The 25,701-nt window shown below is 43.2% G+C and overlaps 1 protein-coding gene across 3 annotated transcripts in view; it reads left to right on the forward strand.

Annotated features, from left to right (window-relative positions):
- The window catches only part of LOC126983025 (ALK tyrosine kinase receptor-like), a 294,044-nt gene that overhangs the window by 144,269 nt on the left and 124,074 nt on the right, over positions 1-25,701 (forward strand). For all 3 annotated transcript variants that reach the window (XM_050835449.1, XM_050835446.1, XM_050835447.1), the window contains 3 exons: positions 8,364-8,526; positions 13,585-13,740; positions 20,720-20,888. In XM_050835449.1, coding sequence (XP_050691406.1) covers positions 8,364-8,526; positions 13,585-13,740; positions 20,720-20,888 — 488 coding nt within the window. The remainder of the gene's footprint in view (positions 1-8,363; positions 8,527-13,584; positions 13,741-20,719; positions 20,889-25,701) is intronic.

Below are 25,701 nucleotides of genomic sequence, written 5' to 3' on the forward strand. Positions count from 1 at the left end.
TCTTATTTCCTTTTGCCTTCTTTCTCCTATCTTCTTTCTCTCGTATATAAAATGTTACTTGTGGAACGAAAGGGAAAGTGGAGGAAAAGGAGAAGAAAGGAACGATCAAATGTCCTATACCTATCGCCTTTCTAGTTAATGCAAAAGTCTATTCCACTCATCCATCACTCCGTTAGTAAATCAATTTTTGCCTGTGTTTTTGTGGATATCACCATTATTAGCGCCCTTCATCCATTTATAAGCTTCAATCAAATCTTCTGTAACCTTCATCTTTTTAACTAGTGCTAATATAGACGTTTAAGTCATTGTTTAAGTGTTGCAAGTTTCTCAACCCCGTGAACTATGTATGTCATCATCTTCCACTGCACAGATTTCCTTGGTTCTTTATTTTACGGCAAGGGAGGCAGTTCAAGGTCAGTAAACAAAAAAACAACAATAAAAAGCTCGCTAGACGCAGCTCAACCCCGTGAACTATATGTGTCATCATCTTCAACTGCACAGATTTCCTTGTCTCTATCTTACGGCAAGGGAGGCAGTTCAAGGTCACTAAACACAAAAATAGCAATAAAAGAGCTCGCTAGACGCAGCTCCGACAAAAGAAACGAAAGAAAATCGAACGAGACCGACCACAAGGGAAGTCAATTTCGGGTGGAGAGGCGTCTTGATACTCTCCTCTTTCAACCCTTACTTTCTACACGATGAGGAATTCCTTGGGATCATTTTAACCTTTGGCTACTCTAATTTGATCATTCCCTCCCGTGTATTCCCTTACCGACCAGACTATTTGAACATACCTATTTCTGACCCGCTTTTTACCGTTCAATGTTTTCTTACGATTTCTCCTCTTTAAGCCTCTCGTATTTAAGCCTTCGCGTTCTCGTTTCAAAATTTCCATTGTTATTGTGTGGTTATGAATATGGTGGCCCTTCCCTTATAGTTAATGCCTCCTGGGGTTTTGTTTAGCAGGTGCAGCAAACAAATTAAGGGAGGACCATGGAGGTAAGTGGGGAACGGGATAGGAGATGACAGGGAGTAAACACGTGTTAGAGAGAGGATAGGAAGGCGTAGGGTGATGAGAACGAGGAGAGAAGGTTAGGGGGGGAGTCGAGTGGGAGAAGAATATGAAGTGACATAGAAATGGGAAGGGAAGAAGGGAGAAGATGGAGTGTAACAGAAAGGGGAAGGGGAGGTAGGAGGGGTGAAAAGAGGATGGGAAGGCGAAGGTGTGATGGGGAAGAGGAGGGAAGAACTAAAGATGACGGATGAGGGAAAGAGGTGAAGGCAAAGGAATGGCAGAGGAAAGGAAGGAAGATGTGAGTGGAATGAAATGAATAGAAAAGAAGGAAAGAGAAGGGGAATAAAGGAGGAAGAAGAGAGTGAAGGAATGACAAAGGAGAGGAAGGAAGGAGATGTGAAGGGAATCAGTGAAGGGGAAAAGGAAAATGAGAAATGAGGAAAGGGAGAGAAAATGAAGGAATGACAGAGGGGAGGAAGGAATGGGATATGAAGGGAGTAAGAGCAGGTGAAGGAAGATGAGGAATGAAGGAAGGAAGAGAAAGTAAAGGAGAGGAAGGAAGGGAAGATAGGTAAGTGAAGGGGCTGGAGGGGGGGTGTTAGCTACAGTGAAGGGGTGACAGTGAAGGGGACGTGGGAAGGGTAGATGAAGGGGCAGGTGTGAAAGACCACCTGGCGACCCCTTACGTCATTAAGCTTGTGTTCACCTGGTCGAGAACGTGGGATCAAAGAATGTGGGTGTCTACTTTACGATATTAACATACTCTCCTCATCTTCCCATCCTCTTCATCATCATCATCATCTTTTTATTACTATTTTTTTTATTAGTGCTATTGTTTATTCATGTTCTTGTTCTTAGTGTTCTGTTAATTTTCTTTGCTTCTCCCTCCTCTTCCTCATTCTCCTCCTCTTCCTCTTTCTCCTTCTTTCACTCTCTCCCTCCTTCTCTCCTCCCCTCCTTGTCCATTTAGATTCACTCATTTTTCCTCTCTGCATCATTACATCCCCTTCTCTCTCTCTCGTTCTCTCTCTCTCTCTCTCTCTCTCTCTCTCTCTCTCTCTCTCTCTCTCTCTCTCTCTCTCTCTCTCTCTCTCTCTCTCTCTCTCTCTCTCTCTCTCTCTCTCTCTCTCTCTCTCTCTCTCTCTCTCTCTCTCTCTCTCTCGTCACTATTTTTTTCCTGTTTTCCGGTCATTCTTTTTCCATACCTCCTTTTTTTTCCTTCCATGACAGAGACGAATAGCCCCCCCTCCTCCTCCTCCTCCTCCTCCTCATCTTCCTATCCACTCTCCTTTATGGTACGAAATGGATGTAACAGAGGGTGAAAAAGTGACAGTGGAAAATAAAATAAAAATATATAAAAACAACACTTTAAAAATGAAAAGAAGGGAAATAATGGAAGGGAGAGAGAGAGAGAGAGAGAGAGAGAGAGAGAGAGAGAGAGAGAGAGAGAGAGAGAGAGAGAGAGATAAACGTTTGATAAGTAAAAAAAGAAAAAGAAAGAATGAAAGCCTAAAAAATTAAAGCAAAGTGAATTGGCAATGAAAAATTAAATGTACATACAACTGAAATATCTTTAAAAAATGTTAGAAAAGAGAGAAGGGATATAGTAAGAAAAAATAAGTATTAAAGAAAGATTAAAAAAAAAGGAGCTGTAGAAACAAACTTGAGAATAACAAAGAAAAGACAAAAAAGATAAAGATAAAGATAGAGGTAAGGCACAGAAACAAACTTGAGAATTATAAAGGAGAGAAAAAAAGAAAAAAAAAATACAGATTAAAAAGCAGAGAATACGCAAAAAAACAAACACGGATAACAAATTAAAGAAAATAAAGAAATAAAAGATAAAGTTAGGGACAGAAACAAACTTGAAAATAAGAAAGAAAAGACAAAAAAGAAAAAAGATAAAGAAAAAGATAACATGTTGACGCAAAAATGAGAAAAAAAATAACGAAAGAAAAAAGACAGCCATTATCCTCTAAATCAAGGGCGCAGAGATGACTTACGATAATGAAGTTAGAATAAAAAAAAGCAAAAAAAAAAAAAACGGCCTAAAATAATGAGGTCACAATGAGGAAACAATTAAAGGATAATGAGACAGCTTAATGAGTGTTTGATGGGCGAGGCGGGAAGTTGACAAGGCGAGTGAAGGGCGGGGGGAATGAATGACTTGAGATAATGCAATGAATAATAAAGAGGGTGAATGAGTAAGGAAGGAAAGTAATAGAAATGGACAGACAGAATTGAGGAGGAAGTAGCGGGCCTTTATTTTTATTTATTTATTTATTTATTTATTTTTTTTACGCCCTTGAACTGCCTCCTTAGCTGTAAAAAAAAAAAAAAAAAAACACGGACAAAAAGAAGAGGGATAGATAAGTAGATAAAGATAAAGGAGAGGCACAGAAATAAACTTGAGAATTACAAAGGAAAGAAGAAAAAAAGCACAAAAATATAAAGATAAAGATAGAGAGGAAGCGTCAAAACAAACAAGAATAATAGAGTTAGAGAGAAAAAATGGAGTTTGAAATAGAAGAAGGAAAAGGCGTTAGAGGACATGACGAGGTGAAGAAGAGAGGAGAGAAAAGAGAGATGGAGAAAAGAACAGAATAGAGGAAAAAGTGAAAGGAAGGAAGACAGGAGTGAATGAAAGAAGGCAAAAAAGAAAGCGAATGGGAAGTGGAGGAGACAAATGAATCAGAGGAAAAGAGGAAATATGAAAGAAAGAGAAAGTAGAAAGAAAAAGAACAAAACAAATAGAGAATGAAAGGGATATTAACTTATGCCATTCCCTCCTCCTCCTCCTCCTCCTCCTCCTTTTCCTCCTCCTCCTCCTCTTAATCCTCATCTTCCTTTTTTGTATTGCTATGGGACTACAGTATTGCGAAAGACTGATTTATGTGTGTGTGTGTGTGTGTGTGTGTGTGTGTGTGTGTGTGTGTGTGTGTGTGTGTGTGTGTAGGGGAATGAAGTAATCAGGAAATGAGGGGGCTATGAGGAGGAGGAGGAGGAGGAGGAGAGGTCGGTCGAGGGAAGGAAGAATGATGGAAAAATTGCCTCGAACGAAGTAGTAGTAGTAGTAGTAGTAGTAGTAGTAGTAGTAGTAGTAGTAGCAGTAGTAGTAGTAGGTATAGCAGCTGCATTATCACTTCTCCCCCTTCCCTCGTTTCCTCAATTTCAATTCTTTCTATCTTTTTCATCTTTCTATCTATCTATCTATCTACGTACCTATCCATGTACCATTAATCATCTTCCCCTTAATCTATTTCCTCTTCTATCAATTTGTTTTCTCTCCCTCAATCCTTCCCGCTACCGCTGCTCCATCCCTCCTATATCCCACCATCACTGTTCCCACCATCCTCTCACTCCCTCCCTTCCTCCGGCTTCTCTTCCCTCTCCACCATTTCTCTATCCCATTACAGGCTTCTGAAGAGTAGGTTCAAGATGCATCAGTCTGCCAATTAGATTCAGAGAGAGAGAGAGAGAGAGAGAGAGAGAGAGAGAGAGAGAGAGAGAGAGAGAGAGAGGAAGAGACGTATACCTCTTACGAACATGTCAACGATTTTTCATGTTGAAGTTTGTGTCATCTCCGAAGAGAGAGAGAGAGAGAGAGAGAGAGAGAGAGAGAGAGAGAGAGAGAGAGAGAGAGAGTAAGCAAAGGGCGTGAGAGCCATTTAGTTAATTAGTGTGAGAGAGAGAGAGAGAGAGAGAGAGAGAGAGAGAGAGAGAGAGAGAAAGTAATATATAAATTGATTCACGGATTGTTCGGGGGAATGAATGGGAGGAAAAATTGAGTGAGAGAGAGAGAGAGAGAGAGAGAGAGAGAGAGAGAGAGAGAGAGAGAGAGAGAGAGAGAGAGAGAGAGAGAGAGAGAGAAATGAGAGAGGGAGAGAAGTAGGTAGTGAAAGACTGAATACGATGAGTGAGTGAGTGAGTGAGTGAGTGAGTGAGCGTTAAATAAAAATGAGTGAAGGTGAGAAAATGAAAATGACGAGTGGAAATGAATCAGTGAAAGTAGTTGGGACAGGAAAGTGGGACAGTGAGTGGGCGGGATGAGTGGGAGGAGGAGCTGGAGGAGGAGGAGGGGGAGGTGCCGATGATGAGAGAGAGAGAAAAAAAGTGTCTGAATGAATGAATGGCGGAAAAATCTCTCATTGAAATATTAGAGAGAGAGAGAGAGAGAGAGAGAGAGAGAGAGAGAGAGAGAGAGAGAGAGAGAATGGGATCATCATAAAGATACAAAAGATAAGCAAAAAATATATTACTTAAAGGCATAAAAGCTAACCCACCTCCTCCTCCTCCTCCTCCTCCTCCTCCTCCTCCTCCTCCTGCTCCTCTTCCTCCTCCTCCCGTTTTCTTTCTTTCTTTTTAAGCTCGTTACCCCTAATGGCTCTGCGCTTCCCCCTAATGAAGAGAGGCTGACGGGGAGGCGCCGGGACGCAGCTTACTCTTAAATAGTGAAAAAGGAGGAAAAGGAAAAGAAAACTATGAAAGAGAATAGAAAATAAAGTTGTGTTGTCCGTGTGTTTAAGTTATTGTTTTTTTCCTCGTTTTCATTCTTTTTTTATTCTTTTTCCTCCATCTACTGTTTAAAAAAGGAAAAAATGGAAATAAATGATAAAAAAAATAATTGTGTTTTTGTGTGCATTTGTGTTTTTTTTTCCTCCTCTTCCTCCTCCTCCTCCCTTTACTGTTTCTCTTCAATGATAATATAAGGAAAAAAAAGAAAGAAAAGTATGAAAAAGAATGGAAAATGAGTTGTGTTTTTCCCTGTGTGCTCGTCTTAGTGTGTTTTCCCCCGCTTCATTCTCTTTTTTTTTTTTCCCTCAACTGTCTCTCTTAAAAGATGATAAAAGGAGAAAAATAAAAATATGAAAGAGATTAGAAAAAGAATTGTGTTATATTGTGTGTATTTGTGTAAGTGTGTTTTTCCCCTCTTCATTCTCGTTTCTCCCCCTCACTCTTCCTCTTGAATAATAAACGAAAGGAAAAATGGAGGTAAATATGAAAACAGAATGGAAAAAAATTGTGTTTTCTGCGTGTTTACGAGTAAGTGTAGTTTTCTCTTTTTCTTTCTCTTCCTTCTTCTATTCCTCTTATTTTCCTCCTATTTCTCCTCCTCCTCAATCTCTCTTTCTCATTTTCCTCCTGTTCCTCCTCTCCATCACAAGAAACCACTTTATCCTTTCAACTCATTTTCCGATCCCCTTCACTTTCCCACCACCAATAAACTCTTAGCCTTTTACGTTCTCTCTTTCACTCATTTCAATTTACATAACCACTCATTTACTTTTTTTTTTCCTCCCCTCTCTCATCTTCATAAACACATCACTACTTATCTCATTATTTTCCTCCTCTTTCCTCACTTTGGTTAATTTCGTTCATCTTGATTCTATTTCTCTCACTTTTCGTTACTCAAATTATACGCCAGACCAACCGAATTTTCCTTTCCGAAACATGTTATTTTCCCCGTTGTGACATTTTTCATTAACCATGCAACCGATTATCCGACCTCGCTTTGTCCTCCTTTTCCTGCAGCTTTTAAACCGTTCATTTCCATTTCAACCATTTACGATTTCCTCTCAAACAGTTCTCCTCCATTTTAACCGTTTCCTTCACGTATAAATTTCGTTCACATAAGTAGTTTATTTCCATTTAAAACATTTTGTCTTTCTCTTTAACTCTCTCTCTCTCTCTCTCTCTCTCTCTCTCTCTCTCTCTCTCTCTCTCTCTCTCTCTCTCTCTCTCTCTCTCTTTATCTATCTATCTTTTTTTATTCATTTAACCGTATATCTTTCTCATATAATTTCTCTACATTTAAACAGTTTATTTCCCTTTAAAACATTTTCTCTTTCCTTTAAAGTAGTTCTCCTCCTCAATCTAAAAACATTATTCCCTTTCTCTAAAGTTTCCTTCCATTTAAAAAGTTTATTTTCCTTCCTTGCTTCACAGTTAAGTAGTTCAGGCGTTTCTTTTTCCCCTTTTCCTTCACGTTTCCCATCTTTATTCCATCTTCTTTCCATCTTTTTGCTTTCTTCCTTATATTTTCTTTCCATTTTCCCTCCATTTTCTTTTCATCTTCCATATATCATCTTAACATTCTCCTTCCATCTATCCCTCCACCTTTCTTCTTCCTTTCATTTTCCTTTCATCTTCCTTCCTTCTTTTTTTTTATCTTCACCATCTGCATCTCCCACGTAACTGATCAACAATTTTTTTCTCTCCCTGTCTTTTCTCCCTTTCTAACTTACCCTTTAAGTAACTATTCTTTATTTAACTAACTAACTTCCTACTCGTCCTTTCTCCCTTGAACTTCACTACCCAAATAACTCTCTCCATCTCCTTTCTCCCTTTTCCTAACAGACTAAATCTCATTGTCTTCTCCTCTGCACTTTTCTATCTAACTAACTCTCCCTGTCTTCTCTCCTTTCCTAACTTTCCCTGTTTTTCCTCCCCCTTGCATTTTACTACCCAACTAACTCCCTGTTTTATCTCCCTTCCTAACTCTCCCTTTTCCCCTTCCTTGCATTTTACTACCCAACTAACTCCCTGGATTCTCTCCCTTCCTAACTCTCCCTTTTCCCCTCCCTTGCATTTTACTACCCAACTAGCTCCCTGTTTTATCTCCCTTCCTAACTCTTCCTTTCCCTCCCCCCCTTGCATTTTACTACCCAACTAACTCCCTATTTTCTCTCCCTTCCTAACTCTCCCTTTCCCCCCCTTGCGTGTTACTACCCAACTAACTCCCTGTCTTCTCTTCCTTCTTAACTCTCCCTGACTTTTCTCCCCCTTACACTTTACTAACCTACTAACTCTCCTCTTTTCTCCCTTTCACTCCTCTCACCAACTAACTCTTCCTGATTTTTTTTCTCCCTTTCCAACTTTCCTCGTATTTTCTCCCTTGCAATTCACTAACCAACTATAAGCTTTCCCTGTCCTTTTCCCCCTCGCCCTAACAGACACATTAATTCTCCCTGTCCTTTCTTTACTTAAACTTATCAACCCAAATAACTCTCCCTGTCTTTTCTCCCTTTCTAACTTATCCTTTAAGTAACTATTCTTTATCTTACTAACCAACTTCCTACTCGTCCTTTCTCCCTTGAACTTCACTACCCAAATAACTCTCCCTGTCTTTTCTCCCTTTCCAATTTGTCCTTTAACTAACTAATCTATCTAACTAACTTCCTACTTGTCCTTTCTCCCTTAAACTTCACTACCCAAATAACTCTCCCTGTCTTTTCTCCCTTCATAACTTGTCCAACTAACTAAACTCTATCTAACTAACTTCCTATTTGTCCTTTCTCCCTTGCCTTATCTCCCCAACTAACCTCCCCATGTGTTCTCTCCCCCGCAGGATCGTGGCTAAGGGAGCAAGCGGCGGCACGGGGGTCCAGACTCAAAACCTTGTGACCTACGGAGCTGTGGCGCGTGGGACCTTCTTCCTGACGGAGGGCACGGAGCTGTACATCCTTGTGGGGCAGGAGGGACGCTCTGCCTGCAAGGATGTGGCTGAACAGGTGTGTGAGGCGCAGGTGTTGAGGGGGTAGAGGTGTGGAGGAGGAGGAAGTGGAGGAGGTAGAGGAGGAAGAGGTGGTGGTGGTGGAGAGGAGGAGAAAGAGGAAGAGGAGGAGGAGAAGATGTAGGTTGGAGGTGTGGAGGTGGAGGAAGAAGAGGAGGAAGGGGAGGAAGAAGTAGAGGTGGAGGAGGAGAGGAGGAGAAAGAGGAAGAGGAGGAGGAGATGATGTAGGTTGGAGGTGTGGAGGTGGAGGAAGAAGAGGAGGCAGAGGAGGAAGAAGTAGAGGTGGAGGAGGAGAGGAGGAGAAAGAGGAAGAGGAGGAGGAGGAGATGTAGGTTGGAGGTGTGGAGGTGGAGGAAGAAGAGGAGGCCGAGGAGGAAGGAAAGAGAAGGAGGAGGAGGGAGGAGGAGAGAGAGGAAGAGGAGAGAAGATGTGGAGGAGGTGGATGGAGGAAGAGGAGGTAGAGGAGAAGAGGAGGAAGAAGTAGGAAGGTGGAGGGAGGAGGAGGAGAAAGAGGAAGAGGAGGAGGAGATGGAGGAGATTGGAGTTGGAGGAGGTGGAGGAAGAGGAGGTAGAGGAGGAGGAGGAAGAAGGAGGAGGAGGAGAGAGGTGAGAGGAGGAGGGGAGAGGAGGAGGAAGAGGAGGGAGGAGATGTGGAGGTGAAGTGTGGAGGTGGAGGGGGAAGAGGAGGAGGTGAAGGAGGAAGAGGAGGGAGGAGGTAGAGGAGGAGGAGAGGGAGGAGAGAGGAGGAAGGGGAGGAGGAGGAGATGTAGAGGTGTGGAGGTGGAGGAAGAAGAGGAGGTAGAGGAGGAAGAGGAGGAAGAAGTAGAGGTGGAGGAGGAGAGGAGGAGAAAGAGGAAGAGGAGGAGGAGGAGATGTAGGTTGGAGGTGTGGAGGTGGAGGAAGAAGAGGAGGTAGAGGAGGAAGAGGAGGAAGAAGTAGAGGTGGAGGAGGAGAGGAGGAGAAAGAGGAAGAGGAGGAGGAGAAGATGTAGGGTGAGGAGGAAAGAGGAGGGGAGAGAGGAGGAAGGAGAGGAGAGAGGGGAAGAGAGGAGGGAGAAGAGGAAGAGAGGGAGGAGAGGTGTGGAGGAGGAGGAGAAGATGTGGGAGGGGAAGGGTGTGGAGGAGAGGAAGGAGAAGGGAGGAAGAGAGGTGGAGGAGATGTGGGTTAGACATGTGTTATTTTGTCTGTTTTTCTCTTTTCTTCCACTTTGTTCCCTTTTTCCTCCCTTTTTTCTTAATTTTTTTCCCAGGATATTTTTATTGTTAGCTTTACTTTCATTCCTTCTTCCTTTCCTTTCATTTTCCCTTTTTCCTTTCTCTTCTTTTCACATTCTCTTACCATCCATCTCTCCCCTTCTCTCTTCCTTTCTTTCCCTCCCTCCACCTCTCACCCTCCCCCACCTCCCCTCCTTCTCTCTTTTTCTCTCTCTCTCTCACCTCCAAACCTGTGCGTCTCAATTAGTCAGGAAGGGCCTCATAAATCTCGGTGTTACCTGGCCGTGTAGCGAAGGTGGGATAGATTTTTTAATTCCATCTCTCCTGTTAGCGCCGGTTAGTGGGGACAGGTGACATACGTGCATCTCATCTCTCAGCGCGAGGAGGTGAGGTGTGCGGGAGGCTGCTCTTCATAATCATTTACCTGTGTGGGTGTGTGGGGGGGGGACGGTAGGTAAGGGGGGGGTGGAGGGAAGTGGGAAAAGGACACCTGTGATTTTTCTTTTTTCCTCACTTTTTTTTACCTGTCTGTCTTAATTGTTCTTTATAGTGGGTGAGGGTAGGTAGGTGTGTGTGTGTGTGTGTGTGTGTGTGTGTGTGTGTGTGTGTGTGTGTGTGTGTGTGTGTGTGTGTGTGTTTGGGGGTGGGGTGGGCGGCTTGTGTGTGTGTGTTTGTGTGTTGCAAGTTCGCCTTACTCGTTTCCAGGTCACAGAGAAGGAATTTGATCGCCTATGTGCCGTGGGATTTAACTCTCTCTTCCTCTAATCCCCTTCCCTTCCTCCTCCTCCTCCTCCTCCTCCTCCTCCTTCTACTCCTACTCCTGCTCGTCCTCCTCCTCCTCTTCCTTCTCCTCCTGTTCTTCCTTTTCTTCATCCTCTTACTTCTTCTCTTCCTCCTCTTCCTCCTTTTCCTTCTCCTCCTCTTCCTCCTCTTCCTCCTACTCTCCTCGTTTTCCTTCTCCTCTTCCTCCTCCTACTCGCCTCGTTTTCCTTCTCCTCCTCTTCCTTCTCTTTCTCTTCCTCCTCTTCTTCTTCCTCCTCCTCTTCCTCCTCCTCCTATCTCCGCTTTCCTTGTATTTTCTTGTATTTCCTTGTATTTCCTTGTATTTTCCTTCAATTCAAAAGGTTTCTGATTCTTCTTTTTTTAATATCGAAGTTCGGACGAGAGGCAAGACTCGACTCCTTTTGATCAAGTTGTTATTCCTTTCATTCGTTCCCTTATTCCCTCCTTTCTTTAACTTTCCTCGCTTTCTCGCGTCTTCGATATATTCCTTTTCTTTGACTTTTCACTCCTCAAATCTTTTTTCCGTTGTCATTTTTTTCCCAACTTTTCGTTCTTATTTTCCTTCGTTTATTTGGTTCTCCTTTCCCTCTCATGCCTTCCTTTCCTCCTTTCTCTCTTTTCTTTATTCCTTCCTTTCCTCCCTATTTTTATTTTTCATATTTTACTTCTTTCCATCCCTCTTTATTTCTTGTTTTTTATTTATTTCTCTTATTTCCTTTCTCCTTTCACTTCGTCATTTTCCTTCTTTATTCTTTTCATTCTTCCTTCTTCCTTTCAGTGACCCGCATGTTCCTTTTCCTTTTTTTTCTTTTCTCTCCTTCGATCTTCCTTTCTTTCCTATCCTCCTTTCCAATCATTTTTTCCTCCCTCTCCCTCACTCATATTTTCCTTTCTCCCTCTTCTTTCTTCTTTTCTTCCTTCTTTTCTTTTTATTCAGTTTTCTTCCTTCTTGCTTTCCTTTCCTCTTTCCATCATTTCCTCTTTTGATGCGTGAAAATTCGAAGTGGGGGAGAGGAGGGGAGGGGAGTGTGCGTATGTGTGTGTGTGTGTGTGTGTGTGTGTGTGTGTGTGTGTGTCTTCTCCTGTGGCTGTCTTTTTCTACGTTCAAGGAAACAATTTTCTGACCTTTACCGAGGAGGAGGAGGAGGAGGAGGAGGAGGCAAAAAAAAGGAAGACAAACGGCCGTCGATAAGGTGACAAAAAATAAAGGAAGAGAAAGACACACTAAAAGGTTTCAGGTCAGAGAGAGAGAGAGAGAGAGAGGAGAAGGAGGAGGAGAAAGAGAGAAAGGAGGAGATTGAAAGAAAGAAAGAAAGAAAGAAAGTGAGAAGGATTGAACGGAAGCGAGAAATAAATACAGAAACATATAAAGAAAGAAAGAAAGAAGGAATGAAGGAAAAAGAGAGAGAAGGAAAAAGAGAAAGAAGAAGAAAGAGAGGAAGTGGGAATAAATAGATAAACATATAAAGAAAGAAGGAATGAAGGAAAAAATGAAAAGAGAAGTGATAAATGTCAAATGAAAGAGAGGGGCGAAACAAGGAGATAACGAACAATTAAGAACAAGAAAAGAGAGACAAACGAAGATGGTGAGGAGGATAGGGAGAGAGAGAGAGAGAGAGAGAGAGAGAGAGAGAGAGAGAGAGAGAGAATATTCACTTGTCAGACTTAATTTTACACATGGGTTCCTTTCACTGGTCACTATGGATGGAGGAGGAGGAGGAGGAGGAGGAGGAGGAGGAGAGGGCTGGAATGGGTTATTAATGGCTAAATGGTTTCTGAATTGCCTGTCAAAACTATATATATTTTTTTGTCACACACACACACACACACACACACACACACACACACACACACACACACACACACACACACACACACACACACATACACACACACATTTAAAACTTTCTATTATCTTGTTTCATTATTCATATTATTATTATCAATATCATTTTTACAACTACGATTTTTTTTTCTTTTCTTTCTCATAATTTCCTCATAACTGTTTTACTTTCTCTCTCCATCCTCCTTTCTCTACTTCACTGCTTCTCTCTCTCTCTCTCTCCTCCTCTCTCTTCTCCTCCCCTTCGTCTTTCCTCTCTTCTCCCTTCCTTTATTATTCATCTCATTGCCACTCGTTTCAGTTCCGTCATTCTTTTTCTCCTCATTCGCATCCTCATCTTCGCAGCATCCTCCTCGTCTCTTCATCTCGCGTCCTTGAACCTTATCCTCCTTAACCTTCAATTATTCTTCATCCTTATTTTCTCCAACATCATTCCTCTCCTTTCCTCTTCGCTCCTCTAACCCCTCTGCGGAGAATAAAACCCTAATCACATTATTATAATCCTCCTACTCCTCTTCCTCCTCCTTTTCATCCTCCCCCTAATCCTTGTTATCTCATTCTTCTTATTTCCTTCATTAACTTCTTGTCATTTATCTTCTCCCCCTCTTCCTCCTCCTCCTCCTCCTCCTCGTCCTCATTATCGCCATTATCAGCATCATTATCATCGTCATTATAGTTATCCACATTCTCTTACTCCTCATTCTTCTTCTTCCTTCTATTCTTTCGACTTCTCTGCCTATTCATCTCTTCATCTTTTTCTTCACTCTATCTGTTTCATCCTCATCCTTCTCCTCTTCCTATGTCTCTTTTTCATTCTTCTCTCCCTCTCCATCTCATTCTCTTCATTCTGTCTTTCTTTTCCTATTTATCACAGTCTCATCTTTTTCCTCCTCCTCCTCCTCCTCCTCCTCTATCGATCTCACTCTCATCATACTCTTTCTTCCCTCCTTCCTTCAATCATCCATTCATTCATTCTTCTCTCTTTCTCATCTTTCTCATTTTCCTCATCCTTTTCTTCTTATACAATTCATCCTCCTCTCTCTCTTCTCATTCATCTTATCTTCATCATTCTTCTCTCTTCCTATCCATCTCAACCTCACCGTTCTCAACTTCCTCATCCTTTTCTTCTTATTCAATTCATCCTCCTCTCTTTCCATCCATCCTATCTTCACCCTTCTCTCTTCCTATCCATCTCAACCTCACCCTTCTCTTCCAGAACCGTGACCAGCGCCAATCCTGTGACTCTCGCAAGGAGCTGCCAGAGAAGGGCCACAACGCGCGTCTCACCTACATGGACATGGTGAAGCATAGACTGCACTCCTCCTTCACGGGTGGGGGCGGCGGCGGTGGCGGGGCGTCCTACGTGTTCATGGTAAGCTGGGGTGGTGCTGTGTATGGGTAAGGAGGGGGTTTTGAGGGGGCAGGGAGTTAAGGGGAAGGTGGTGTTGAGGGAGGTACGGGAGAGTTGCTTGGGGTTGTTGGGGGATGCTGGGGAGAAGGGGAAGGAGAGGGTGTGGGGAAGTTAGTTAAGGAGGGGGTTGTGTGTGTCTTTGTGTGTATGTGTTTGTGTGTATGTGTGTGTATGTATGTGTGTGTGTGTGTGTGTGTGTGTGTACTCTCTCTCTCTCTCTCTCTCTCTCTCTCTCTCTCTCTCTCTCATGCAAAAAAAAAAAAAAAGTCCTCGGAAGGGAACAGAATAACGAAGCCACTTTACATAGCAGAGAGAGAGAGAGAGAGAGAGAGAGAGAAGGGTTAGGCAACACTAAATATTTAAAATGCTTGTGTTTGTTGTGCGATTTTTCTTTTTGGAGTGAGATCAACACGGGACTCCCAGAAGAGGCTCATTTTGTAGTCCACTTACCTCGAGAGAGAGAGAGAGAGAGAGAGAGAGAGAAACACGGACTGAGAAGAAGATAAACACGCGAGAAAAGTTTAATGAAGAAAAATAAGAATCGTTACCTCCTTCCATCTCTCTCTCTCTCTCTCTCTCTCTCTCTCACGCAGGAAATCACGTCTGCCATGTCTGTTTACCTAACCACTTCCGGTTCTGCTTCCACCTTTGCTCTCGCTGTTGTGTTGCCTGGAAAAGAAAATAAGAAAAAGAGAAAAAGAAAAGAGTTGGTCCGCTCCCTTTTTTTCCTCCTTTTGTTCCTCCTCTTTTTTGCTGTTCCTGTACCGCTTGTGTGTGTGTGAGCATTTTGCATGGTCTTAAATATCTTCGTTTTTTTTTTGCTTCATTTTCCTGTTTTTTTATTATTTGTGTGTGTGTGTGTGTGTGTGTGTGTGTGTGTGTGTGTGTGTGTGTGTGTGTGTGTGTGTTTGCCTTACTGCTTGTTTTGCCGAGACCGTGTGTTTGTGTGTGTGTGTGTGTGTGTGTGTGTGTGTGTGTGTGTGTGTGTGTGTGTGTGTGTGTGTGTGTGTGTGTGTGTGTGTGTGTTTCTCTCTTTCTTGCATTCCTCGTGTTTGTGAACTTTGCGGGATGTTTTTTTCTTTTCTTCTTTTTTTTCGTCTTGAGTGTTTGATTTCTTTTTTTGTTTGTTTGTTTGTTTCTTTTGTCGTTTTTGTGTACCTGGCTTCGATTTGTTTGTGTGTGTGTGCGTGCGTGTGTTATTGTTGTTGTTGTTGTTGTTGTTGTTGTTGGGTGTTTTGAGATAATTTTCCATCGTCTTTTCTTTCTTTTCTTCTTGCATTGAGGAAAATTTATGGCGTTGGTATTTCTTTTGTTTTTGTTTGTTTGTTTTTGTGTGTGCCTGGCTGTGTGTGCGTACTAGGCATTTTCTTTTTTCCGTTTTTTTTTATAATCTTCAAAGAACGTTTTTAAATTATTGCATCTACATTTTTCTTTTCTTTTTTTGGTGGGACTCAAGCATTTACACTTTATTTTCTGCTTCTGTGTGTGTGTGTGTGTGTGTGTGTGTGTGTGTGTGTGTGTGTGTGTGTGTGTGTGTGTGTGTGTTTCTTTCTCTGTGTGTTTTGAAATTTACTTCTTCTTTGTCTTGTTATTGATGTTGTTTTTCTTGGTGATGTTGATTTTGTTGTTATTGCCTTTGTTCCTTTGTTGTTATTGCGTTGTTGTTGTTCTTGAGTAAAGGCAAACAAACATCCCTCTCCTCCCCCCCTTCCCTCCCTCTCTCCCTCCCTCCGTCTTTCCTTTGTTTCTCTTCCTTCTTCTCTGCTTATCTCTCCCTCCCTCTCTGTTTATCTCTCCCTCCCTCTCTGTTTATCTCCCCCTCTATATCTGCTTATCTCTCCCTCCCTATCTGCTTATCTCTCCCTCCTTATCTGCTTATCTCACCCTCTCTATCTGCTTATCTCCCCCTCTATATCTGCTGATCTCTCCCTCTCTATCTGCTTGCTTCTCCCTCCCTATCTGCTGATCTCACCCTCTCTATCTGCTTATCTCTCCCTTCCTCTCTGTTTATCTCTCCCTCCCTATCTGTTTATCTCTCCCTCCCTATCTGCTTATCTCTCCCTCCCTATCTGCTCATCTCTCCCTCCCTATCTGCTTATCTCTCCCTCCCTATCTGCTTATCTCTCCCTCCCTATCTGCTTATCTCTCCCTCCCTCTCTGCTGATCTCTCCCTCTCTATCTGCTTGCCTCTCCCTCCCTCTCTGCTTATCTCTCCTTCTCCTTTTATCTCTTATCTCCTTACTTCTTCGCGTTCTTGTACTCGGGTAAAAGCAAACAAGTATCTCTCTCCCCACTCCCCAATGAGAACAAACAAGCATCCTTCTCCCCACTCCCCAATGAGAACAAGCAAACATCTATCTCCCCACTCCCCACTGAGAACAAGCAAACATCTGTCTCCCCATTCCCCACTGAGAACAAGCAAACATCTGTCTCCCCATTCCCCACTGAGAACAAGCAAACATCTCTCTCCCCACTCTTGAGAACACCCAAACATCACTTTCCCCATTCCCCATTGAAAACAAGCTAACATCTCTCCCCACTCCCCAATAAAAACAAGTACTCTTCTCTCCCCCCAAATATCTCCCTTCCCACTCCCCACTAAAAACATGCACACCACTCTCCACAAAAATCTATCTCCCCACTCCCCACTAAGAACAAGCAAACACCTCTCTCCCCACACCCCGCTGAGGTCAACAAATTTAACGCTCCGCTGAGAATGTCTGGAAGTTGAGGGTAATTTTCCGTCACCTTTTTCCTCTTTTTTTATGCTAATTATTTCCTATTCACCCGTTAATGACTTTAGCCTTCCTTCTCTTCCCCTCCCTTCCCTTTTTTCTCTCCCTTCCTCCCTCTTTCTCTCCTCTGTTTTCCTCCTTGCCTCTCTCGCTTTATCTCCTCTCCTCTGTTTCTCGTTCTCTCTCTCTCCCTCTTTCTTCTTCCGATTCGCTGTGTCTTATCTTCTTGTCTCTTTCTCTCCTTCTCTCACTCTCTTTCTCTTTTACTTTCTTCTCATTTATTCCCTTAAATTTTCCTTCTCTTTCTCTCTTTCTCCGTTTCTTCATCATTTTTTTAGTCTTTTCTCTCCTTTTCTTTTTCTCTCTTTCTCAGATAACAAATAGATTGATCTCTCACTCCCTTTCTCTTTAATTTTCTTTTCATTTTTCCCTTAAATTTTCCTTCTCTTTCTCTCTGACTCCGTTTCTTCATCACTTCCTTACTCTTTTCTCTCCTTTTCTTTTTCTCTCTTTCTCTGATAATAAATAGATTGGCAAAGAGAAAGAGAAAAAGAGACAGAAAGACATGCAAACAGACAGACAGACACAGAGGAGGAGAAACAGAAAGAGAGAAAGAAAAGAATTAAACCCTAATTTTGAAGAGAAAGAGAAAGGAATTTAACACTAATTTACAAGTCCATTAGATTGATTGGATTCTCAACGCGCGCACTCACCTGTTTGCACCTGATTACAGTCGCTTTCACTCTCGTTTGCATCTCACATTTGTTTGTATTGAATTACAGGTAACATCTCCACCCTAATTAACCTGAGCTTCCAAGCCGCCAGTCATCCTCGGTCTCACCTGCTTTACCTGTTGGCCTTTTGCTAATTAACTTCATCTTTCGTTGCGGCGTCAGTTATGCTTGTCTTCTTGTCTGTCTGTCTTTTTGATCTGTGTCTGTCTGTCTGTGTTCTGTCAGCGTGATTGTGTGTCCGTCTGTTTCCCTTTTCCAGTCGCCTTAATTAAGTGAACTAACACACTAACAGAACCGCCCCTCAATTAACCTGATGGAGAGTAATTAGCATCACCAAAGGACAGAACTATATCGCCTTTGAAGTAACTATTGATTCTGACACTGTTTTTTATTTATTTATTTATTTATTATTTTTTTTTTACATGAGAGGACACGGCTCAAGGGCAATACAAAGAGTACAAAAAAGGCCCGCTACTCGCCGCTCCTATAAAAGATAAAAGTAAAGAGTAGCGAAAAGAGAGGTCAATTATTTGCCATTCTTTTACTATACAGTATTTGCATGAGCAGCGGCAGCAGGCTTTTTTTATTTTTTTTATTTCCTCTTTAATTTTCCTCCTGAGATGCCCCCGCTCCTGAAAAAAAAAACTATCGCTATTGGTCTGCACGATAACTAGCGAGGGAAAAATTCAGTCTTCTTCACGGCCAATGCTCGATATGGTCACACGATTTTTTCCCTTTTTTTAGGTAGAACTTTCTCATTTTTTTCCAATTTTTTGTTTTAATTTGTCACCATTTACGTGCCTTGCTGCTGCTGCTCTTCCGGGAATTAAAAATGGTGATCAGGAAAGAGTTTACCTGAGGGGCGGGGATGGTCAGGCGAGGGGGGAAGGGAAGGAAGGGAAAGGGAAGGGAAGGGAAGAGAAGGGAAGGGAAGGGAAGGGAAGGGAAGGGAAGGGAAGGGAAGGGAGCGGAAGGGAAGGGAGCGGAAGGGAAGGGAAGGGAAGGGAAGGGAGCGGAAGGGAGCGGAAGGGAAGGGAAGTACACGTGCGGCCAGATGAAGCGAGAGGGAAGGGCGGAGGGAAGCTGAATGTTGATTACCAAAGTTTACCTGTCTAATTAGGTCGTCAGGTAGGTGTACGCTGACCAGGTGCTTCCTTACCTGGCCGCTGCCCTCCACTGTGCCGTTGCTTCCTTGTGTGTGTGTGTGTGTGTGTGTGTGTGTGTGTGTGTGTGTGTGTGTGTGTGTGTGTGTGTGTGTGTGTGTGCGCGCCCCCGAGTGCACACTAAGCCTGAGATAGGTAAGAGTAATCTGACAGGGGAACCTCCTCCTCCTCCTCCTCCTCCTCCTCCAGCTTATCCTTATCCTTGTTCCTCTCCTCTACCCGTTCGTATTCCTACTCATCCTCATTTACACACACACACACACACACACACACACACACACACACACACACACACACACACACACACACACCACTTCTCAGCTTCTCGTACTCCCTTCGTTTTTTTTTATTTTTAACCTTCAAACATACATACATACATACCTTTTCACAACTCCATTCTCTCTCTCTCTCTCTCTCTCTCTCTCTCTCTCTCTCTCTCTCTCTCTCTCTCTCTCTCTCTCTCTCTCTCTCTCTCTCTCTCTCTCTCTCTCTCTCTCTCTCTCTCTCTCTCTCTCTCTCTCTCTCTCTCTCTCTCTCTCTCTCTCTCTCTCTCTCTCTCTCTCTCTCTCTCTCTCTCGCCCTCGCTCTTTTTCTCTTCTCTCTCACTCACTTGTTTCCTCTCGGGAGTTTTCCATTCTGTTTCCCTCTCATGGTCTGTCTAAACTTTTAATTAGCTCTGAGATAAGCATTCACTTCCTCCGCTAATTATTTTACAGCAAGTTTTCTGCAATTATTCGTTTTTCTCCTTCACTTTTCATCACCATTAGAACCTCACCTTTTTTTCTCTTATTTGTCTGATTTATTTTCTACCTGACCTCCATTTTTATTCATTGTTTCCTTCGTTTATAATTTTCCATGATTTTCCATTGCTCTATTCTCTCTCTTTCTCTCTCTCTCTCTCTCTCTCTCTCTCTCTCTCTCTCTCTCTCTCTCTCTCTCTCTCTCTCTCTCTCTCTCTCTCTCTCTCTCTCTCTCTCTCTCTCTCTCTCTCTCTCTCTCTCTCTCTCTCTCTCTCTCTCTCTCTCTCTCTCTCTCTCTCTCTCTCTCTCGTCACCCTATTTTCCTATTTTCCTATTTTCCTTCACTCCCTTTCCTTTTCTCCCTTTCCATTCCTCCTCTCTCCTCCTTTGACGCCGTGACACCTACGCTCCCTCCCTTACCTTCTCCCTTCCCCTTCCCCCCCTCACCTATCGCCCCCTCTCACCTGTGTTAATTGGTTCACGTGTCTGTCATTACTCCTGAACTTTTATCACCCGCGTCAAACCGGATGCTGGTCTCCTCTCTTTCATCTGCCTTTTTTTTTTTTTTTGTTTTTTGTTTCCCCTTTGAAGTCCTTTGCTAACTTGCCATTTCACGTTTTTTATGTATCTTTTAGTTTATCTTTCGTTTACATCGTTTTTTTTTTACCTGTTTGGACTTTTCTTCTCATTAACCGATCACTTTTTACCCTTATTCTCTGTATCTTTTAATTCTACTTTTCATTAGTCGTACTTTTTACTTTTTCCCATATTTCCTTTCTTCTTAATTTCCTTTTCTCGTTCTTCTTTCCTTCTCTCCTTCCTTCCTTCCTCCCTTCTTTTCTTCCTCCCTTCTTTCCTTCCTTCCTTCCTGCCCTCCTTTCTTTCTTTCTTTCCTTCTTTCTTTCTTTCTCTTTAACCTCAATGTCCTCTCACTTTACTTTTTTTATGCTTCTTGAAGTTTCTATTCCTCGTTTACTTTCCTTCCTTATTCTTTTTTTACTTTTACATGTCTTTCTTTGTCCGTCATCACCTCATTTGCTGGAAACACTTGTATTCTTTCTCCGTAAGTCAACTCAGTCCCACTAACACCTGTGATCTCTGTCTATCCTCTGTCTTACCTGTCTGTCTGTCACACCTCACCTCTCCGTCCCATTCTGACCCACTCTCGGCTACTCTACCGACTACGTATTCGCAGAAGCAGCGTCAGTGATCCTTTTTTTTCCTCTTTTTTTCACCCTTGAGCTGCCTCCTTTCCTTTTAAAACACTACCACCACATCGTCACTAATCCTTCAGACAAGCCTTATCCTGACACCCCTCCCCTCCTGTTCTTTTCCTCCTCTCTCCCTTGCGACCTTTTCCTCCCTCTCCCTCTCTCTCTCTCTCCTCCTTTCCTTCCCTCATCTATTTTTTCTCATCCTCCAGGCTAGTTCATTTTCTCTCTTCCCTCGGTTATTCTTAGCTTCGTCCTTTCCTGTTCTTCCCTTTCCATAACATAACACCACTACCACCGCCAACAACCCTTCAGGCAAGTCTTACCCCAGCGCCCCTTTCCTTCCGTCTTCTGCAGATGGAAAACGAGCAACCCAAGGCCCTGGTGGTGGCGGGAGGCGGGGCGGGGCTGGCGTGGTCCCCGAGCGAGGTCACCGCCAGGCAGCACGGACGGGGCATGAACTCCTCGCTGCCGGAGAGTCACGGACACGTCTTCTACAACGCTACATCCATGAACTTCAATGCTGGTGAGTCCCTCTTTACCCTCTCCTTCCTTACCATTTGTCATATTTTTTTCTCTATTTACTCCTTCCTTTATTTCTTAGATTTCTTCACTTTTTTTTTCTCTCCTTCGGTTCGATTATTTTTTCCTGCCTCTGCCTCGTTTTTATTCTTCTATTTTCCTCATTCTCGTTGTTTTTTCCTTTCCTCTCTTTCCTTGCCCTTCTTCTTGTTTCCCTTCGTCCTTTCTTTATTTCTCCCCCCCTCCCTTCCTCCCTTCCTTTCCCCCTTTTTCCTCCATGCCTTCCTCTCTCCCTCCTGTCCTTTCCTTCCCCCCTCTTTCCTGTCCTTGCCCTTTCCTTCTCCATTTCATTATCTCTCCCTCTTGTCTTGTGCCTCCCTTCCTCCCATCCTTTTCCTCCCTCTCTCCCTCTCTCCCTTTCGTCTTTTTCCCTCTCTCCCTCTCGGTATTTTTATCCCTCCTTCCCTCCTGTCCTTTTCATCCTTCCCTCTCTTCCGATCTTTTCCTCCTTTTCCCTCTCTTTCTCTCTCTCTCCTCCTTTCCTTCCCTCATTTTTTTTCTCATCCTTCAGCTGTTTATTTTCTCTCTTCCTTCATTTATTCTTTGCTTCATTCATCTTGTTTCTCTTTCCTTCTCCCATTGTTCATTTTTTTATATATTCCTTTTCCTCTTCCCTCGGTTACCTTTCCAATCCCCCTTCTCCTCTTAATCCTCTTTCTCTTTCTCCTCTCCCCTTCCTCTCCGTTCGTCTTTTTTTCTACTTTTATTTTATCTCTCTTCCCTCGACGCTTCTTTTTTTTCTCCTTCTACTCCATCCATCCCTATTTTTTTTAACTATTACTTTCTCCTCTTTCTCTTTGTTCCTATTCCTCTTATTCTCTTTTCCTCCCTCTGTTCTCTGTTTCTCATCCTCCAATTTCTCCTCTCTTATTCTTCCTATTCCTCATTTTCTCCTCTTCTCCAATTTTCTCTTCTCCAAGTTATCCTCTTCTCCATTTTCTCCTCGTCTCTAATCTCCTCTCCTACGAATTATTTTCCTCCAGTTTTCCTCTTCTACGACTTCTTCAATTTCACCTTTTCTCCATTTTCTCCTCTTCTCCAATCTATCCTCATTTCTCCTGTTCCTTTCTCCCCATTTTCTTTTTTTTTGGTAGGGGGGATTTTCTTGTTCTTCTTTTGTTTCGTTATCTCCCCTCTTCCTTCTCTTTGTTTCTTTTGTTTTTGTTGTTTTTTTTCTTTTTTTGTGTGCGGGGTGAGGAGAGGGAATTTCACAGGGGAGGAGGAGGAGGAGGAGGAGGCTGTATATTTGTTTTTGTTCTTGTTTTTCCTTTGGTTTTCTTTCCTCGTATTTCTCCTCCTCCTCCTCCTCCTCCTCCTTATCCTCCTTTCTTTTCCCGTTTCTTTTCGTTCTCGTCTTTGGGTTTCCTCCTTTACTTCTTTTTGTTTTCTTTTACTTCTCTTTCCTTTCATCTATTAAAGTTTTTCCCTCCTCTTTCCCCTCTTCTCCCTTCTTCCTTCCTTCCCACCCTTGCATTTCCTTCCTTCATCCGTAGTTTCGCTCCCTATCATCTTTTCTTTCCCCTTTTTCTTTCCTTTATTTCACATTTTGCTGCCTCTTCTTTCCCTTTCTCCTTCATCCCCCTCTTCTCCCTTCTTCTTTCCTTCCCACCCTTGCATTTCCTTCCCCCGTCCGTAGATTTGCTCCCTTTCATCTATTATCTCCTCTTTTCTCTCCTTTATTTCACATTCTTTTGCCTGCCTGTTCGTTCCCTTTTCCCATTTTCCTTTTTCTAAGCCTCCCTTCCCTCTCTCTCCCTCCCTCCCTCCCTTCTGTTCTTGCATTTTCTTTCTCCATTTCGTTATTTCTCTCCCTTTCGTCTTTTACCTCCCTTCTTCCTTCCCGTCTCTTTCCTCCTTTCGTTTTTCCTTTTCCTTCCTCCCCTTCCCTTTCTCCCCCTCTCTCTCCTTCCTCCCCTTCCTTCTGTCTCCCTTTCTTTTTTCCTTCCTTTATTTCTCTCCCTTTCGTTTTTTCCTCCCCCCTTCTCTCGTCTTTCCTCTCTCTCTGTCCTCCCTCTTCCTCCTCCTCCTCCCTTCCTCCGTTTCTTCCTCCCTCCTCCTCTCCCTCCCTCCCTCCCTCTCTTCTGTCCTTCCCCTTTCTTTCTCCATTTCGTTATTTCTCTCCCCTTTCGTCCCCTTGCCTCTTCTCCCTCCCTTTATCCCTCCTCCCTTTTCTTTATCCTCTCTCCCTCTCCTCATTCTCTTTCCCTCCTCCCTTCTCCTATCCTTCCCTTTCTTTCTCCATTTCGTTCCTTTCTCCCCTTTCGTTCCATTCTCCTCTTCTCTCCTTTTCCTTTTCCCTCCTTCCTCTCTCCCTGTTTCTCCCTTTGTCTCCCTCCCTCCTTTCTGTCCTTCCCCTTTCTTTCTCCATTCCGTTAATTCTCTCCCTTTGGTCCTTCCTTCCCGTCTTTTCCCTCCCTTCTGTTTCTCCTGTTCTTTTCCTCTCTCTCTTCCTCTCCGTTCTTTTATCTACCTCCCTCCACCCCTCCCTTCCTTCCCTCCCTCCCTCCTCGACATCCTCTCCTTGGCCCAGTTTTCATTTTTATCGGGTAAGTAATTTTTCCACCTTTACTGAACATCAATAAGTGATTCCGATCCTGTTTACCGCCTTGCCAATGCACTTCAACCCTTTTTGTGTGTGTGTTTATATTTTTCCTCTTGCTCGCCTTCCTCAAAGCGGCCTCTTTAATCCTCTTGGTGGACCCGAGCATCCCTGACACTCCTCTTTTTTCTCTCCCTCCTGCTTTTCATCTTTTTCCTCCTCCTCTTCCTCTCTTTTTCTCTTTCTCTCTCTTCTTTATCCCTTTCCTTATTTTTGACAGTCCTCTTATTTTCCTCTTTAATGCTCTTGGTGGACCCGAGCATCCCTGACACTCCTCTTTTTTCTCTCCCTCTTGCTTTTCATCTTTTTTCCTCCTCCTTTTCCTCTCTCTTTCTCTTTCTCTCTCTTCTTTATCCCTTTCCTCATTTTTGACAGTCCTCTTATTTTCCTCTTTAATGCTCTTGGTGGACCCGAGCATCCCTGACACTCCTCTTTTTTCTCTCCCTCTTGCTTTTCATCTTTTTCCTCCTCCTCTTCCTCTTTCTTTCTCTTTCTCTCTCTTCTTTATCCCTTTCCTCTTGATTTTATTCTCTGTTTCCTTCACCTCCTTTCTATTCACCTCATTTTTGACAGTCCTCTTATTTTCCTCTTGTTCTTCATCTCTTTCCTCCTCTTTCTCTCTCTTTCCCTCTCCTTCTCTCTCCTTCTTCTCTTCTTTATCCCTTCCTCCTTTCTTTATTCCTTGTTTCCTTCATCTCCTTTCTATTCCCCTCATTTTTGACAGTCCTCTCATTTTCCTCCTGTTCTTCATCTCTTTCCTCCTCTTTCTCTCTCTCTCTCCTCCTCTTTCTCTCTCCTTCTCTTCTTTATCCCTTCCTCCTTTCTTTATTCCTTGTTTCCTTCACCTCCTTTCTATTCCCCTCTTTTTTTGACACTCCTCTCTTCTTCCTCTTGCTATCTTTTTCCTCTTTCCCTTTCTCTTTTTTCTTTATCCCTTCCTCCTTTCTTTATTCCTTGTTTCCTTCACCTCCTTTCTACTCCCCTCCGCCTTTGTTCTTTTTTTCCATATTTGTTTCCTCCTCCTCCTCCTCTTCCTCTTCCTCTTTCCATGGTTCCTTTCCTTCCTTCTTCCCCGTCTCCTTCCTTTTCTTGATCCTCTCCTCTCCTCTCCTCTCCTCTCCTTATTCCTTCTTCGTCCGTCTCTTTTCCTCTTCCTTCTTTGATGTCTCCTTCCCTTTCATCTTTTCTTCCTTCCGACCTTTCCATTCCTGCTTCTTTTCACCTGGATTAGTTTACCTTCCTCCTCCTCCTCCTCCTTCTCCTTCTACTTTTCATCTTCCTCTTTCTTCCTCCTCCTCCTCTTCTTCCTCCTCATTCTCCTCGTCCTCCTCCACCTTCTCCTTCTTTCCTCCTCTGACTCCTCCTCTTTCTCTTTCCTCCTCCTCTTTCTCTTCCCTCCTCCTTCTCATTCTTCTCCTCCTCCTCCTTCTCCAGCACGTCCCTCCTCTGACTCCTCCTCTTGCACTTTCCTTCCCTCCTCCTCCTCCTCCTTCTCCTCTTCCTCCTCCTCCTCCTCCTCCTCTTCCAAGTTCCGCGGTAGCAAAACTCCTCCTCTACCATGAGTTTGCACCCCAAGTTTGACGCCATTAAATGTGTCACGATTGGGGTTGTGTGAAAAGGGTTATTACCGTTGATTGCCGTAGAGAGAGAGAGAGAGAGAGAGAGAGAGAGAGAGAGCGAGAGAGAGAGAGAGAGCAAGGTCATGTGATGCAGCGGTGGTGGTGGTGGTGGTGATGGTGGTGGTGGTGGTGGTGGTGGTGGTGATGGTGGTGGTGATGATGGAAAGTGGAGGCAAGTGGAGTTTATGAAGCAATAATGTAACCTGTTGAAGGGAGAAGCTTGAGGAAGATAGGTAGATAGGTAGGCTGGTAGATAAGTAAATAGGTATGCTGGTAGGTAGATAACTTTGTAGATTGGTAGTTAGGTGTGTGGGTAGGTTATTTCTCAGGTAAGTAGATGATTGGTAGGTATATTGGTAGGCTGTTCTGTAGATTGGCAGGTAGGTAGATAGATGAACAGACAGGTAGATAGGTTCTTAGATACGAAAGTAGGTAGAATTATAGACATGAGACAAAGAAGCAGGTAGGCAATTTTTTTTTACAACAAAGGAGACAGCTCAAGGGCACATAAACAAGAAAACAATAATAAAAAAAAAACG

The sequence above is a fragment of the Eriocheir sinensis genome, chromosome 52 (assembly GCF_024679095.1).
Source record: "Eriocheir sinensis breed Jianghai 21 chromosome 52, ASM2467909v1, whole genome shotgun sequence".
In the NCBI taxonomy this organism is placed as follows: Eukaryota; Metazoa; Arthropoda; class Malacostraca; order Decapoda; family Varunidae; genus Eriocheir; species Eriocheir sinensis.